The sequence below is a fragment of the Nelumbo nucifera genome, chromosome 5, assembly GCF_055504915.1.
Source record: "Nelumbo nucifera cultivar China Antique chromosome 5, China Antique-T2T, whole genome shotgun sequence".
NCBI lineage: Eukaryota > Viridiplantae > Streptophyta > Magnoliopsida > Proteales > Nelumbonaceae > Nelumbo > Nelumbo nucifera.
In genome coordinates this window covers 70,096,537-70,111,370 of record NC_142653.1, presented here as the reverse complement: position 1 = coordinate 70,111,370, position 14,834 = coordinate 70,096,537, and the positions used below count along the sequence as shown (strand labels likewise).

The 14,834-nt window shown below is 39.2% G+C and overlaps 1 protein-coding gene across 17 annotated transcripts in view; it reads left to right on the top strand.

Moving 5' to 3' along the window:
• LOC104610190 (uncharacterized) overlaps positions 1–14,834 on the top strand; it is a 68,397-nt gene that overhangs the window by 51,405 nt on the left and 2,158 nt on the right. For 14 of the 17 annotated variants that reach the window (XM_088887933.1, XM_088887937.1, XM_088887926.1 and 11 more), the window contains 2 exons: positions 9,073–9,140; positions 11,698–11,746. The exons of 1 other annotated variant lie outside the window; for it this stretch is intronic. In XM_088887933.1, coding sequence (XP_088744059.1) covers positions 9,073–9,140; positions 11,698–11,746 — 117 coding nt within the window. The remainder of the gene's footprint in view (positions 1–9,072; positions 9,141–11,697; positions 11,747–14,834) is intronic. 2 more of the 17 variants (XM_088887929.1, XM_088887930.1) reach the window with 1 other exon arrangement.

The following is a 14,834-nucleotide window of genomic DNA, read 5'->3' as shown; positions in this document are numbered from 1 at the left end:
GTAAAAAGCATTTCGACCCACATGGCCCATGAACGAATCGCATTCAGCACAACACAAACACAAATACAAATTGATCCAATCAATCAAAAGGCTTGTAAAACCCTAATTAATTTAACACAATCAACCCATTAAAGGCCCAAAAATTATCCAATAATTTTATCTTAGTATATGGGCTAAACTGTAAAAAGCATTTCGACCCACATAGCAGTTATGCTGAAATGGGCTGATGTTGCTTTAACTTAACATAAAATGGGTTTTCAAGGGAGGGCCGAGTTGGTCCATGTGATGGGCCATCAAATCCTTGGCCCATAACCGATTTTGAGCCACCAAAAATGTGACCCATGGGGCTGTGATCAGACCCCATCGAACCATTAGTTCGGCCCAACTAATTTGGACCAAACTAGGTTAAATTGGCCTAGGGTTTGGTGTCCAAAACTTGCAACAATTCATATGAATCTGATCTGAAATTTTAACAACCGAAAATTGACAATCAATCACAACAAATAAACAATAATCTAGGGCTGCAAGTGTGATGGTCCAAATCTGATCCGGACGAACTGCAAACCTGCAAAAAAACTATTAATTGTAGATTGTAGATTTTCTGCAAAATCTTCCTTCTCGTGCTCCAACAAGTCTTCCGATATAAAAAAAATAGAAAAACCCTAATTTTCTATTACTTACATCAGAAAATATCCTAATAAATTTTTCTAAAAAGAAAAAAAATTATTACAGACCAATAATCAAATAAATAAATTCACGGGTGCGCAGATCTTGGCACCAATAAAGAACTCGATCTCCATCACACAAACAACCCAAGAACCAAAGAAATCACAGTAGAACAATTCTAAATTATATCAGAATATAATAAAAAATTTCAGATCAATTCATCCAAAAATTGAGAACCGAAACGGGAATCGTATTCCCAATTTTAGAAAAATTGCATTTTTCAAGGATCGTTCTTGCACCGAAATGGGACCAATTCTGAAACCAAAAGAAAGGGAGAAGTATACCTGATACGGATTCCACAAGTGTAACTCGCAAAGTGGTAGTTCATGCCCAAAGTGAATCCCAAAACCAGCCTCCACTAAAGATGGTGTAGCTTGAGATGAAGCCGGTTCAGCAACGCAGTTTTCAGCAAAACTGCAATCCAACAAATTGGATCGTACAAGGGAGGTGAGCACGAAATAATTCTGATATTTTCTTGCAAAAATCAAAAGTTGAAATTGATCAAGATCAGTCACAAAGATGGAGAACGAATTAGGGTTTCTAGGGCAGCAAGAGCAGAGAGAAAGAGATGATAGCAGAGTGTGTAACTGGAGTAGTTCGATCTCTCCTTTTATAAGCTTTAAGTAGCACCACTCCTAATTGACTTAAGAGGTTCCTAATCCAAATCTTTATTTGGATTTGGACTCTCTAAGTGGATAAGACTTATCCTCTTATCCTAATGGGTGCTTCATACCCTTATCCAAACCCATATTCGCTCATGTCACATGAATGCTTAAGCTGTCATGTGACCACTTGATTAATCCAATTAATCACGGGCTTTAGGCCCATTAAGCAAGTGGCTCACGTCCCTAGGTAGTTGCTGGCCCATTTAGGTTCACTGTGTATGGCGTGGGACCTCAACAATGACCTTACATTAGCCCACATGGGTTCGGCCCAACCTCTGTGAAAGGCCTGGCCGAATTCACTGTCAAGTACAGTGAACCCCTGAGTCCATCAGTATGGCCTCTTAATGGGCCCAACATTTACATTAAATGATCATTGAGTCCAGCCATCCTATGAAGGCCTAAGGTAATGGACTTAAGTAAAATATAGCCCATTAGGTAAAAAGCCCTTAATGGTCTCTTACACTTAACCTCTCAGCCCATAATGATCAAACACTGCCCGACAGGGAAGGACCTCTCCCTTGGTCGTAAGGTGCAATGTTGCATTGTCTGCTCGAATGGGTCCCGGGAATTAAAACCTTTTGCAAACCTTTTTCTTAAAACATATGTATATATTATCATATAAATGTATTTTGCAAAATAAATCTCAAACATGGCTGAAATTGACTGTCGACAATTTTGGTTTCCATCCGAGAAAGTGCAGTCCTGATCATTCACTTTGTCCGACAAAGGGGCTGATTTTGTCATTATGATCACCCACTCGAGTGAATTCTCAGATTGCCCCAACATACCTAGGTTTTGACCCCTAAAGGATCTCACTGATTGGCATATCAAAGACAACCCGATCCAACACCTAATGTAGTGTCATAATCGAGTCTAGGGGTTAGGTGTAACTTTCCAATTTTGCCCATCAATCTCCAAGGTCTAGGGCGTAATTGGAAATTGGTTTGGGTTCAGTGTTTCAAACAAACACACACTACATGTGCTTCAAGTCCAACCCTGCCAACTGAGACAGATTGCCCCAACCTTTTTGGCAGCACATTATGTGTCAGCCTTGACAGGATAAACTCCCCAAGTCTATCCAACAGTCGAGAACTTTCTAAACTAACACAAGTCTCATAGTTTAAAGGGTAATTACACAAAAACACACCAATCATAAAATGAAACAATTATGTACTTTTACTCATTTACAGTAAATGTATTAGTACATTAATTTGGTTGGAGCTAAGGGCATACACTGTCTAACAGAACAGGTGTGGTGGGGAAGAACTCCCAAGGTCGAAGACGAAGGTGAGGTGGTAGGGTGGTGGACACATGGAGGAAAGAGATTGGGGTGTGAAAAGGATTTACAGGGGGAAATTAAATTGGCACGTATTTAGTCGTCTAGGGTAAACCAAACGACACACATGCCAGTAAAGGAATTTAATTCAAATTTAATAGACTTGAATTCAATCAGAGTGGGCCACCTTTCTTATGCTGATGTAGCAAAGGGATTAGAAGGATGTTGCACTCGAAACGCTTAGTCTGAACCGGTGTTAGGCAGGCCGAATAATAAACCGAGTTTTAATTTTAAGCACCCACGTGCTAACTTAAAGAATCATGTGGGTTGGGGCAAGGGGTTGGAAATAGTTTCGACTGCAGACTTGGGTTTGGGTCTATCTTTGTCTAAAACGGCGAAATCTGCGAGTGCTCAGTTACAAAGGCGGAGAGATGAACAACTCAGTGTTCTAGTGGATGCCTAGAAGAAATTTTGAGATTCGAAGTTCGGTGCGACGTTCTTCAGAAAAATTGAATCCAAGGTATGCAAGATAGAGAAATGAAGAGAGGGAAGAACTGGACGAAGGCTGGGTGCACTGTAGCGCAGACAAGGAAGATCTAGGAGAGAGTTTAGAGGGCGGAACTAGCATAGGAAGTGTGAATGACGAAGGTGGATGCAATGTGGTTGAGATGGTCCTGCTGAATGCTGAAAGTCTTTTTCAAGAAGACTTAGAGGAAAAACAAATCTCTACTCCAGACGGCCAAGGAGGTACGATAGGGAATGGAAGCAGATTTGGGACTCATGAAGTAAATGAGACTAAGGACAATTGCCGGAATAACCCACTCTCAAGACTTCAGATCGGGCAAGGCGTAAAAGAAGTTGTAAACCGAGGGAACTTGCGGTAAAGCCAAAATGTACTAATAAGGGATGAACCAAGGGCTAAGAGGAGAGATTGCCATGGTGTCCAAAGGACTGAAGGGCTTCCCAACCAACCTAAGGAGACAATATTTTACCAATCCTCTGAACATGAAAGGGGGGCTGGGAACAGTGCCACTTGTACCTCTCCCACTTGCTGGTCAAACCCAGGTAACCAAGTGAATTCAGTTTGTGCTACTAATGTCTTTTCTATGTCCTATGTTCCAGATTCAGTTCCCACTCCAAGTCCAGCAGCCCGTGTATGTGTAGCCAACCAAGATGGTGGGTCAGCTAAGCTTATGGAAAAGGGTTTGATGGACTATGGGGAGATGGTGGAAGGAAGGCATAGGAATGAGAAAATATGGGAAATTATTGAAAGTATCTTCAGTGAAATTGAACAGAATGTGATGTGGAGGAAGGATTTAAAAGAAAGAAGAGGGGAGGGATCAATTGAGTGGGGAGAAGGAGAGGAAGGGAGAAATGGAAAGGAATTTTTAGAGAGGAAAGCGGTGGAGGGATCTAATAGAGAAGACTTGATAGCAGACTTTGTGGGGAAGCTTGGATGTAGAATGAAGGACTTGAATGATTTGAAAAATGGCCTACAGAAGAAGAAGAAGGAAATCAAAACAAAGAAAAGGAAAATGAGTGAAATTGAGAGATTGAAAAGGGATGTGGAATTTGATAAGAGCTTTGGGATGAAAGGTGATAGAAGAAAAGGGGAGAAGTAGTGGTGAGTAGTAGTAGGGAGATAAGGAAAAGGTGACTATGAAGATACTTAGTTGGAATGTGAGGGGCATAGGAAGTGCAAGGAAGAGAGCTACGACCAAAGAGGTAATTAAGAAGTATGACCTAGACATTGTTTTAATACAGGAATCCGAGAGAATGGGGTTTTATGATAGATGGGCAAGGAGTGTCTTGAAAGCCAGGGGGATTAGCTGGGTGGCTGCTCCCTCTTGGGGTGCCTCGGGGGGGATAGTGACAATGTGGAAGAGGGATGTAGTTTTAGGCATGGAGGAATTGATTGGAAAGTACTCAGTATCATTGAAGTTCAAGCAACAGGAGGACTGGTTTTATGTGGGTGCTCACAAATGTTTATGGACCAAATGACTAGAGAGAGAGAAAGGAATTGTGGGAGGAGCTGGCTGATATCAGAGGGCTTTGGGATGGGCCCTGGTGTGTGGGTGGGGACTTTAATGTGGTAAGATTCAAGGAGGAAACCAATAATACCAATCAAAGGGTGACAACTAGTATGAGGAAGTTTAACCGGTTTGTGGATGCATTTGAACTTAAAGAGATTCCCTTAGCCCATAAGATATTCACCTGGTCAAATCTCCAAGCAAATCCCATTTGCTCCAAGCTAGATAGGTTCATGTTCTCTTTGGATTGGGAGGAACATTGGGGGAATTTAGATTCTAGAGTTCATCCTAGATTGACCTCTGACCACTGGCCTATTGTGATCTGCAAGGAGCAGAGGAGGAGTGGAGGTCCTTCCCCATTTAAGTTTGAAAATATGTGGTTACTCCATTCGGGGTTCACTAAAAGAGTAAGGGAGTGGTGGAGTGAATGTAACCCAATGGTGGAATGGGAAGGAATGGGATTCCATAATAAATTACAATTTCTGAAAGCAAAGATCAAGGAATGGAATCAATTGGAGTTTGGAAGGACTGAAGATAGAAAGAGAGCTTTGATGGACCAAATTGTGAGCTTAGATGTGAAAGAAGAGAGGGGAGAGTTTGGGGAGACAAACAAGGAGCAAAGAAGAAGTTTGAGAAGACAGTTTAGAGGACTGCCTACATAAGGAGGAAATAAGTTGGAGGCAAAAATCTAGATGTAAGTGGCTGCAAGAGGGGGATAGGAATACCAGGTTCTTTCATTCTTTGTTTAATGGAAGGAGAAGGAGAAATTTTATTTCCAAACTAGAGGTGGATGGAGTTGACACAACAAGATGAGATTGTAGGGGCCTTTGTAGGACATTTTAAATCTATCTTAAGGAGGCCTGTGAGTAGGGGGTGTGGTTGGAAGGCTTGGACTGGCCAGATGTGGGGGTTGATAATAAGAGAAGATTGGAAAGAAGGTTTGAGTTGGAAGAAATTAAGGAGGCTGTCTTCTCAATGGATAGAACAAAAGCTCTAGGTCCAGATGGTTTCACAATGGCTTTTTATCAAGATTGTTGGGATACTTTGAAAGATGATCTATTGTTGATGTTTGAGGAATTTCATAGGAGAGGAGTGGTTAACCCAGGTGTGAATTCCACCTTTTTAGCTGTAGTTCTATAAAAGAAAGATGCATCCCACCCAAAGAACTTTAGGTCAATTAGTTTGGTAAATAGTTTGTATAAGATTGTGGTTAAGGTGTTGTCTTTGAGATTGAAGGAAGTATTGCCGGATATCATTACACCAAATCAAGGAGCCTTTGTGAGTGGAAGACAAATTACCGACCAAATCCTAATTGCTAATGAGAGTGTTGAGCATTTCAGAAAGGATGGGAAGAAGGGAGTGGTATGTAAGCTGGATCTAGAAAAGGCTTATGACTTGGTAGATTGGGACTTTTTGAGGAGCGTCATGTTCAAATTTGGATTTGGGGATAGATGGTGCAAGTGGATTATAGGGTGTGTTAGGAATTGTCATTATTTTGTACTAGTGAATGGGCCAGTGGTTGATTTCTTTCTAGCTATTAGGGGTATAAGACAAGGGGAGCCCCTCTTTCCTTTCTTGTTCACATTGATTGCTGATGTTTTGAGGAGACTAATTCATAGAGCTGACTCTAGGGAGGAAACCCCCTCACCCACCTACAATTTGCAGATGACACGATTTTGTTTTGTGAAGGAGGAAACTTGGGGTATATTAGGAACATGAACTTGGTGGTACTACTTTTTGAACGAATGTCAAATTTGAAGGTGAACTTTGAGAAAAGTTGTGTAGTGGGTGTGAATTTGGAGGAGCAAGAAACTAGGGAGAGTGCAGAAGTGCTAGGGTGTGTGGTCTTAGGATGGCCATTGAACTACTTGGGGTTTCCTTTGAGTGGCAATCCAAAGAGGGAGAGTTTCTGGAATCCGATGGTGGAAAGATTTGAGAAGAGACTTGTAGCTTGGAAAAAGAATTATCTTTCTCTTGGAGGTAGGACAACATTGATTAAGGCTACTCTAGCAAATTCACCCATCTATTTCCTTTCAGTGTTCAAAATCCCAGTAAAGGTTGCTAATAGATTGGAAAAAATGATGAGAGACTTCCTTTGGGAGTCGGGAGAGGAGAAGAGGGACCATAGGGTAAGCTGGAAGGTGGTGACCAGGAGTAAAAACAATGGTGGGTTAGGGCTTGGGAATATTAGAGAAAGGAATTTGGTACTCTTGGGGAAATGGTTGTGGAGATTCCCACTAGAGAAGGATAAACTATGGGCCAAAATAGTGGTAAGATGGGATGTTGGAATTCTGGCTAGGACCACAAGTGCCTCGCTTTGGAAAGCCATTCATGACTTATTACCAGTTTTCTCCCCTCTTATCATGTATAATTTGAACTTAGGCAACTCCATAAAATTCTGGGAACAAATGTGGGTGGGGAATGCACCTCTTAAGGACTAGTTTCCTTCTTTGTATGCTCTTTTTGATTTTAAAAATGAGCTAGTTTCCTCTTTTTTGACCCCATCATCTTCCATTTCTGGGTTTGGTTGGAATTTGGGTTTGAGAAGGGCTGTGAGAGACTTAGACCTAGACAGTATCTCATGTCTCCTCTTTATTCTTAATAATGTTTTCTTGGACCCTTTTAAGGATGACTGCAGAATCTGGACCCCCACCCCTACTGGTTGTTTCTCCTGTGCCTCTTTCTTTAAAGTACTAAGCCAGCCCACCAATCCTGTAAACCCCCCCCCCCCTTTCCTTGTTAATGAGGTTTGGTGCAGACGAATCCCTCCTAAGGTTGGTAGTTTTTGTTGGGAAGCCCTTTTGGAAAGAATCAATACTGGTGATCTGCTCCAAAAGAAGAGACCCAATACTTGTTTGTCCCCTCATCGGTGTGTTCTTTGTAAAGCTGATGGGGAGATTGGTTTTCATCTTCTGGTGTCTTGCCATATAGCAAAGTCTATTTGGGAGTGGGCTTGCTCTCTTTTTGGGTGTACCTGGATTCCTCCTTCGAATTTGCAAGGCCTTTTTTATCCTTCTTTTTCTAGGTGGCATATGAAAAGGGGAAGGACTATGTGGAGAGGACTGAGGGCAGCAATATGCTGGTCTTTGTGGGAAGAAAGAAATTTTAGAATCTTCTCTGATGTAGAGAGAGGTGATGAAGAGTTGAGGGCCTTGATCCACATAAGGGTTATTCAGTGGATGAAGTCCCTAGAGCTTTTCACAGAATATATAGTGGATGATATGCTGAGGAAGTGGGGTGAGATTGCTAGCTGTACCCAGACTAAAGCTGGGGTGAGTGTGTCTTGGACTCCCCCACTTGCGGGCTTCATAAAACTAAACTTTGATGGAAGTAGCATAGGGAACCCGGTCAATCAGGGATTGGGGGGTGCCTTCAGGGATGAGAATGTGGTCGTTTCTGCCATGTTATAAGGCCCAATTGGAGTGGGTGACTCTCTTAGAGCTGAGATCCACGCAGTTATGGAAGGTGTCCAGAAAGCTAGGGAGATGAATATCAGAAAACTTATAATTGAAGGAGACTCGGAGGTGGTGGCTGGGTAGCTGAACAAAGAAGAGAGTGGTTTATGGAGTAATAGTAACTTGAAGAGGAAATTCAGATGGCTGGTTCGAGAAATGGAAGTTAAAATCAGTTGGGTAAAAAGATCAGCTAATTCTTTTGCTGATAGGTTAGCTAAACAAGGGGTGGACAGGGATGTCATGTTTTGGGCACAGATGTATTTTAATTTTTCTCTTCATATGTTCTCTCTTTCTCTCTTGTTTCTTCTCTTGGGGCTCATAATGTAGTTGGAAAATAAGAAAGTTTGTCTTCCTCCTCTTTGTAATTATTGTGATAATTAATGAATTGTGTGTTATTGATAAAAAAAAAATGAAAAGCAAATGTAGGTAATGTTTTCTTATCAATTTAAACCATAATTGGAGGCTATTTGGATATGATTTATGCTTGATCATATCTGCACCAATAATTCGTAGTAGTTAGTGGTAGAGAAGATGCAAGAATTTTATTTTGCTAGAATCATAGGGTGCGTCTTTTTTATTTCTTATTCTCCTTTTTGGAGATGTGAATTTTTTGATAGATATGTTGATCCTAAATACTATAAATATTCTTCTTTAAACATTTTCTGGGATTTCATTAAAAAAATTTCAATTTTTTTTCTGAACATTCAATCATTATTTTGAATGTTCCCAAGTTTTATAATATTGTTAGCAGTGATGGGTGATATATCCACAAAATATCTCCATTTCCCTTGAGTGATATTCCTAGTGATATAAAACATTTTCAAACTGTTTTTTTAGAACCAGTAAGGTCCTGGTTTATTTTCATTCATAATAATATGTTTGTGTTTCTTATTTCCCTTCATTTATTTGGTGGCTCTTAGTTAATTACTTTTGACAATTATGGAGTTTCGGGTCATAGGAATCACCGTGATGTGCATCATGGTGTATGGTAAGTTGATATTTTTTCTACCTTCTTTGACTTTATGAACGCATTTCCTGCTTTATGCTATAAGATGTCACTTTTTATTCCTCTTTTCTGGAAGTGCTCTTTATTTGGTTATTGTTTACACTTTATTTCCTCAGTATGTTCTAGGTGGGGCGGGAGCAAAGTTAAGATTAAAATTTGTTTGAATTTTTTCATTTATAGGGAACATGGATTTGTTTTTTTTTCAAGGTTTGTCTTGGAATCTCAGTAGGCTTCTAATAGTTATGTTTAAAATTCTAGAGTGATAAGCTGAGTAGTTAGTAATTGAATTTAGTAGGAGCATGGCTGACCCTAGAGTCTATATATATTTTGAGTAAAAAATTAGGCAATTGATTTGTTCAGTGAAATTTTGCTTATTCCTGCTATGATGAATGATTCCCATAAACCCTAGAATGATTCTGAGCCCCTATCAAGTAATTCCAGGATCATCTCTCTCTTTCTTTCATGCTTTTTTATCCCTGTTTTTGATTCCAGTTGATCAGCTGTTGAAGTAGCTCTAAATTCGTTATTTCCATTAATCCTTCAAATTTTCATCCCAAAGCTCTACCTAGAACTCCAGTTTCCCGAAGTTTTCAGGTTTGAACATGTAGTTGTTTTTTCATCCCTTGTGTGAATGATCTCTGAACCTTGCCAAATTTAGCTTCTCCCTGCATATCATCACCTTTTTTGGTAAGCAACTTTAAGCTGAGACTATTAATAAGAAAAACTATTGCTGTTATTTTAGAGTCAACTGGAAGACACAGGAATTGGTACTGCTGAACTGAACCATACCTACTTTCATTTATATTTGGATTTGAATTAGATGTTATCCATCAAATTTGAATGTGAATTTAGGTTGCAATTGAATATTGAATAGTATAAATAAATTAAACTAAAAATGATCAATATTATATTATTAACTAAATCAACTAAAAATGGCTTTGGTATTGTATTTAATGAACAAAATGTATTGAAAATTACTTGTATGAAACTTAAATCTATGACAATTTAGTAAAAACACAACATTTAAACCTACTCTTCTAATAGATACAATATAAATTTTAAACACAACATTCAATCACCCTTAATGGGATTGAATTTGAATTTGAATTCAGACAATCAGATACTGTTTGCAGCCCTAAACCACGGATCTTGCAGGAAAGTATGCCAAACAATTTGCAGCTCTAGAAGTCCACCTGAATGAGCAGTTCTTGAAAGAAGTCAACTTTATAATTTCTAATTACTCCATTCCCTAGCATCATCTAATTTATAATATATTTATGCTCTAATATAATTAACCACATCAAGAGGTCCTAAAAATCCGGGAAGAATGTTTTCCAGCATTTTTTTGGTAATAATTTTCAACATTCCTTATCACTTTCAATTCTAGAAACTCCTTGATTACCTAAACAGAAGTAGCTAAAATTTAATTTTCTTTTCCCAAGGTCTGTTGCTAACCATTCAGCACCCTTTTCCAGTTTTCTAACAGAAAATCCCATGACAATCTCCCACCTCCTCAAATAAGTCAAGGGGTGCAACTCAGGTTGGCCCCATTTTATAGTGCTTTGGGCTTGGGCCTTCAAGCCAGGTCCATTCAAATTTTGACAAAAGCCCAACCCGAGCACACCCAAGTTGCACCCCTAAATAAGTCATCCATGTTGCTTTAGGAACCAAATTCTTGTATCCTCCTTAGTTGGACTAAATAAAACTGCCTTTATTTCTTCCGAAAAGTTTGTTTACTCTTCAGTTTCAGAATCTCTTAGGGATCTTCTAAAACCAAGTCCTATGAAAGGTCCATGTTTGCAGAAGAAACCAATTCTAATATGTATTTTCTTTTACTGTTAGACAATGCAAAATTCTAGGAAAGAGAGATGTCCATGGTCAATCAATACTTGCACAAATATCTATACTAAACTCAAATAAAAATAACATCTATCAAAAAAACTGAAATAAAAATAAAGAAATTACAATCCACAGTTATGTAAATATTCATACAAAACCACCCTGAATACATAAACATGAGACTATTAACAAAGTTGAGGGCTTGTGTTGGATTTTAGATTGGAACATTTGTGTTGATGAGCAATATGGAAAATTTACGAAAAAGATAATTTGATCAATATCAGTAAAAAAAAACTAACTTATAAACCAAGAATGAGAAAGTTGAAGACAGTGTTGATTTAGAAATAAAGATCATGGAAGGTGATATGCCAAGCTTGGGCAATGTGGAATAATCCATCTGACTTGAAGATAAGATCAAGTTCAATTACTTTCTGGATATTCTTACTTTAAAGATCTTTTCTGGGTCATATATGACAGACTTGCACTTTAGTCTATGTATGTTGAAACAGATTTAGGAGTTCTTTTTTTTTTATTTTTATCAACAATTTTTAGATGTTTTCTGTGAGATTCTGCTATGAATTTGATTAGTCCATTCATGGTATGTTTAAAATTTCTAGTTGTACAATGACTAGTTGGTAATTTATAATGTTCTGATGGTATTCTTTGATATTTATGTTATTCTGGAAAATTTGATGAACAGTAGGACCTTATATGAAAGACCGCATAGAGATATTGAAGCTTGGGAACTTGTATGTTTTCTTTTACCTTCGTCTATCAGTTGAGTTTTTCATTTCTCTTTTTCCTTGGTATTCTAATGAATGCGTTTTTGTATCCAAGTAAAAAATCTTATTCATTTTTTTTTCATCCAAGATTTATTTTGTTTCTCTAAGATATACGTACAAGTATTACAGATATAAACTTCATCTCTATTCAATGTTTATTTTTTATTTTTCATTTTTTTGCAATAAATCAGTTGAAGAAATAAAGTCAAGTGTGAACAGTCGTAGACTAGAGAGAATGTTATGAATGGTGGCACCCAGTCTCTTATTTATATTAAATTAATAATGTAAATCTCAGCGTAAGGACAAGAATGTCCCTGCTGCTAGTGCATTAAGTATTACAACACTCCCCTTAAAGTGGATATATATATATATATATATATATATCATACATACCCAACTTACTACACAGATCATGTCATCAGCTATTTACAATCTTTAGTGAATATTTCAGTCAACTGCTTTTGTGCTGAATGGAGTTACAGGCAACACTAGTAATTTTCCTATTGTCATAGTAACATGGTACTAGAAATTGGAAAAGCCAACTCTTCTAACAGGTTTGTCAACCACCAAACTACAAGTATACCATGAAACATTACTCTATATTCCATCTTTAAATTTGACCTTGCCATAATAGTTTGTATTTTAATTCTCCATGTGCAATGTAGGTTGCCTATCAATCATTAAACTTGTCTAATCAGCACCTGCATATACTTTCACTCTGAAATGCCCATGTTTGGAGAACAAAATCCCTTTGTCCAAGATATTTTTTAAAGCATCTAAGTATGGTGGTAAGGCAAGAGTGATTGGTCCGCTTGAAAGACAGATGACTAGGAACATGTGGGGAAAAGAAAAGGTCTCGGTGAGAGGGATATAAGGATGTTAGCAAGGGAAGCAGGAAGGTAATGATTTTCTCAATGCTCTCAAGACAATCTCGTGTGGAGGTTTTTGGGGCTCTCCTGTTTATAGATGAGTGGGTGAGGCTATAAAGGGAGACAAGAAAATGACAAGAGGGAACTTTCTTGTCTTAGAAAGGCGGTTCTAATTCACCACATTCATAACGGGTAAGCTCCTCTAGGGTTTTGCCACATGTATAATGAGAATCTCTTGGGATCAGGATTTTCTTGCTTCCTAAGACTCTCATGTGGGCACCCTTATAGCTATAGTGTTACGACTCATTCAGACCACGACTACAACCATTGGCTACTCACCTATCACATGCGACTTACCCACCATTAAACAGGTCTATAGTCGTAGAGCACATGCAACACCTTCCCTGGAATGATTCCAGGCGCAAGATAATCCCATGTAACAACTTGAGTAGAGCACCTGTAGTAAACTGAGCCATATATATGAACTCTATCGATCATATAATAAAGGCATCAAAAAAACCCTTTCAATTTTCTGTCTTCTTCTTTAGAGGTCGGTTCCCCTCGAAGGAACTCTATGATAGGCAGTAACCTATGATCAAGTATTAGAGGCAGGTTTCATGGCTAACTCCCGAGCCTCAACGATGGAGACGAAGGTAAATCAGGTGGAAGAGGACCTTAAAAAGGTGAACACTAACCTAAAGGACATCAAAGAAGCCTTATCGGCGGTGCTATCTAAGGTGGATCAGATGTTTCAGGGCAGAAACAAGGAAAGTGATCAAGAAGGGTTGAGTGCAAATGGTGACCATTAATCGAGAGCGATGATGATCCAGTCCCCTGGATTTTTCGAGCTGAGCAATATTTTGATTACAATGAAGTACCTGGGCTGGATAGGGTGCCCTTGGCTTGACCCGACTGATCCAGTCACAACTCGATTTGGGCCATCAAGGTTCATGGACTATGATGAGACATTGTCAAAACTCAGGCAATTTGGATTGGTGAGGGAGTATTAGATGGAGTTTGAACACTTAACTACCCGCATTCAGGGTGGTCAGAGAAGGCCTTAGTTGGCTGTTTTGTTAGGGGGTTGAAGGAAGAGATTAGGTTGGAAGTGAAGGCCATGCAACCGGGTATGGTGATGGCTGCAGTCAGGTAAGCCTAGCTATAGGATGAGAAGTTGAACCGTGTAAGAAGGCTGGACTGGTCGGGTGTATCGGTTAATAGAGACCCGGTCGGAGTTGTTAAATAGGATGGGCATCTGGGGAAATCACAACAGCAACCAAGTTGGGCCTAATATTCCCTTTAAGAGGCTGACATGGGCCAAGATGCAAGCTAGAAGGGAGAAGGGGTTATGTTACAATTGTAAAGAGAAGTTTGGGCTTGGGCATTGTTGCAAGGCCCAACAAGCATTTTTGTTACCTCTCCCCTGACTGCAAGGTGCAATGTCACACTCTCTACACAGATGGGTCCCAGGAATTAAAACCTTTTTGCCAACACTTTTCTTAAAACATGATATATATAAATATATTTTGCAAAACAAATCTCAAGCATGGTTGAAATCCACTGCTAGTAGTTTAGGTTTCCATCAGAGAGAGTGTAGTCCCGATCATTCACTTTGTTCGACAAAGGGGCCGATCCTATCACTATGATCATCCACTTAAGTGAATTCTCAGACTGCCCCAATATACCCAGGTTTTGACCCCCAAAGGATCTCATTGATTGGTATATCAAAAACAACCCAATCTGACACCCAGTACAGTACCATAATCATGTCTAGGGGTTATATGTAACTTCCTAGTTTTGCACATCAGTCTCCAAGGTCCAGGGTATAATTGGAAATTGGTTCGGGCATAACATTCACTGCATGTGCTTTGGGTCCAACCTTAGCTGCCCCAACTTCTTTGGCAGCACATCAGTATCAACCTTGGCAGGATACTCCCCAAGTCTATCCAACGGCTGAGAACATTCTAAACTAACACGAGTCTCTTAAGTGTCCAGTTTAAAGAATAATTTTACAAAAACATACCAATGACAACATGAAACAATAATGTACTTTTATTCATTTACAATAAATGTATTTGTACATCAAACTAATTGGAGCTAAGGGCATACACTGTCTAACAGTTAAGCTTGTGGAGGAGCTTAGCTAGGTAGTGTTCGCACAATGGACGAAGATGTGTGATGTCTAC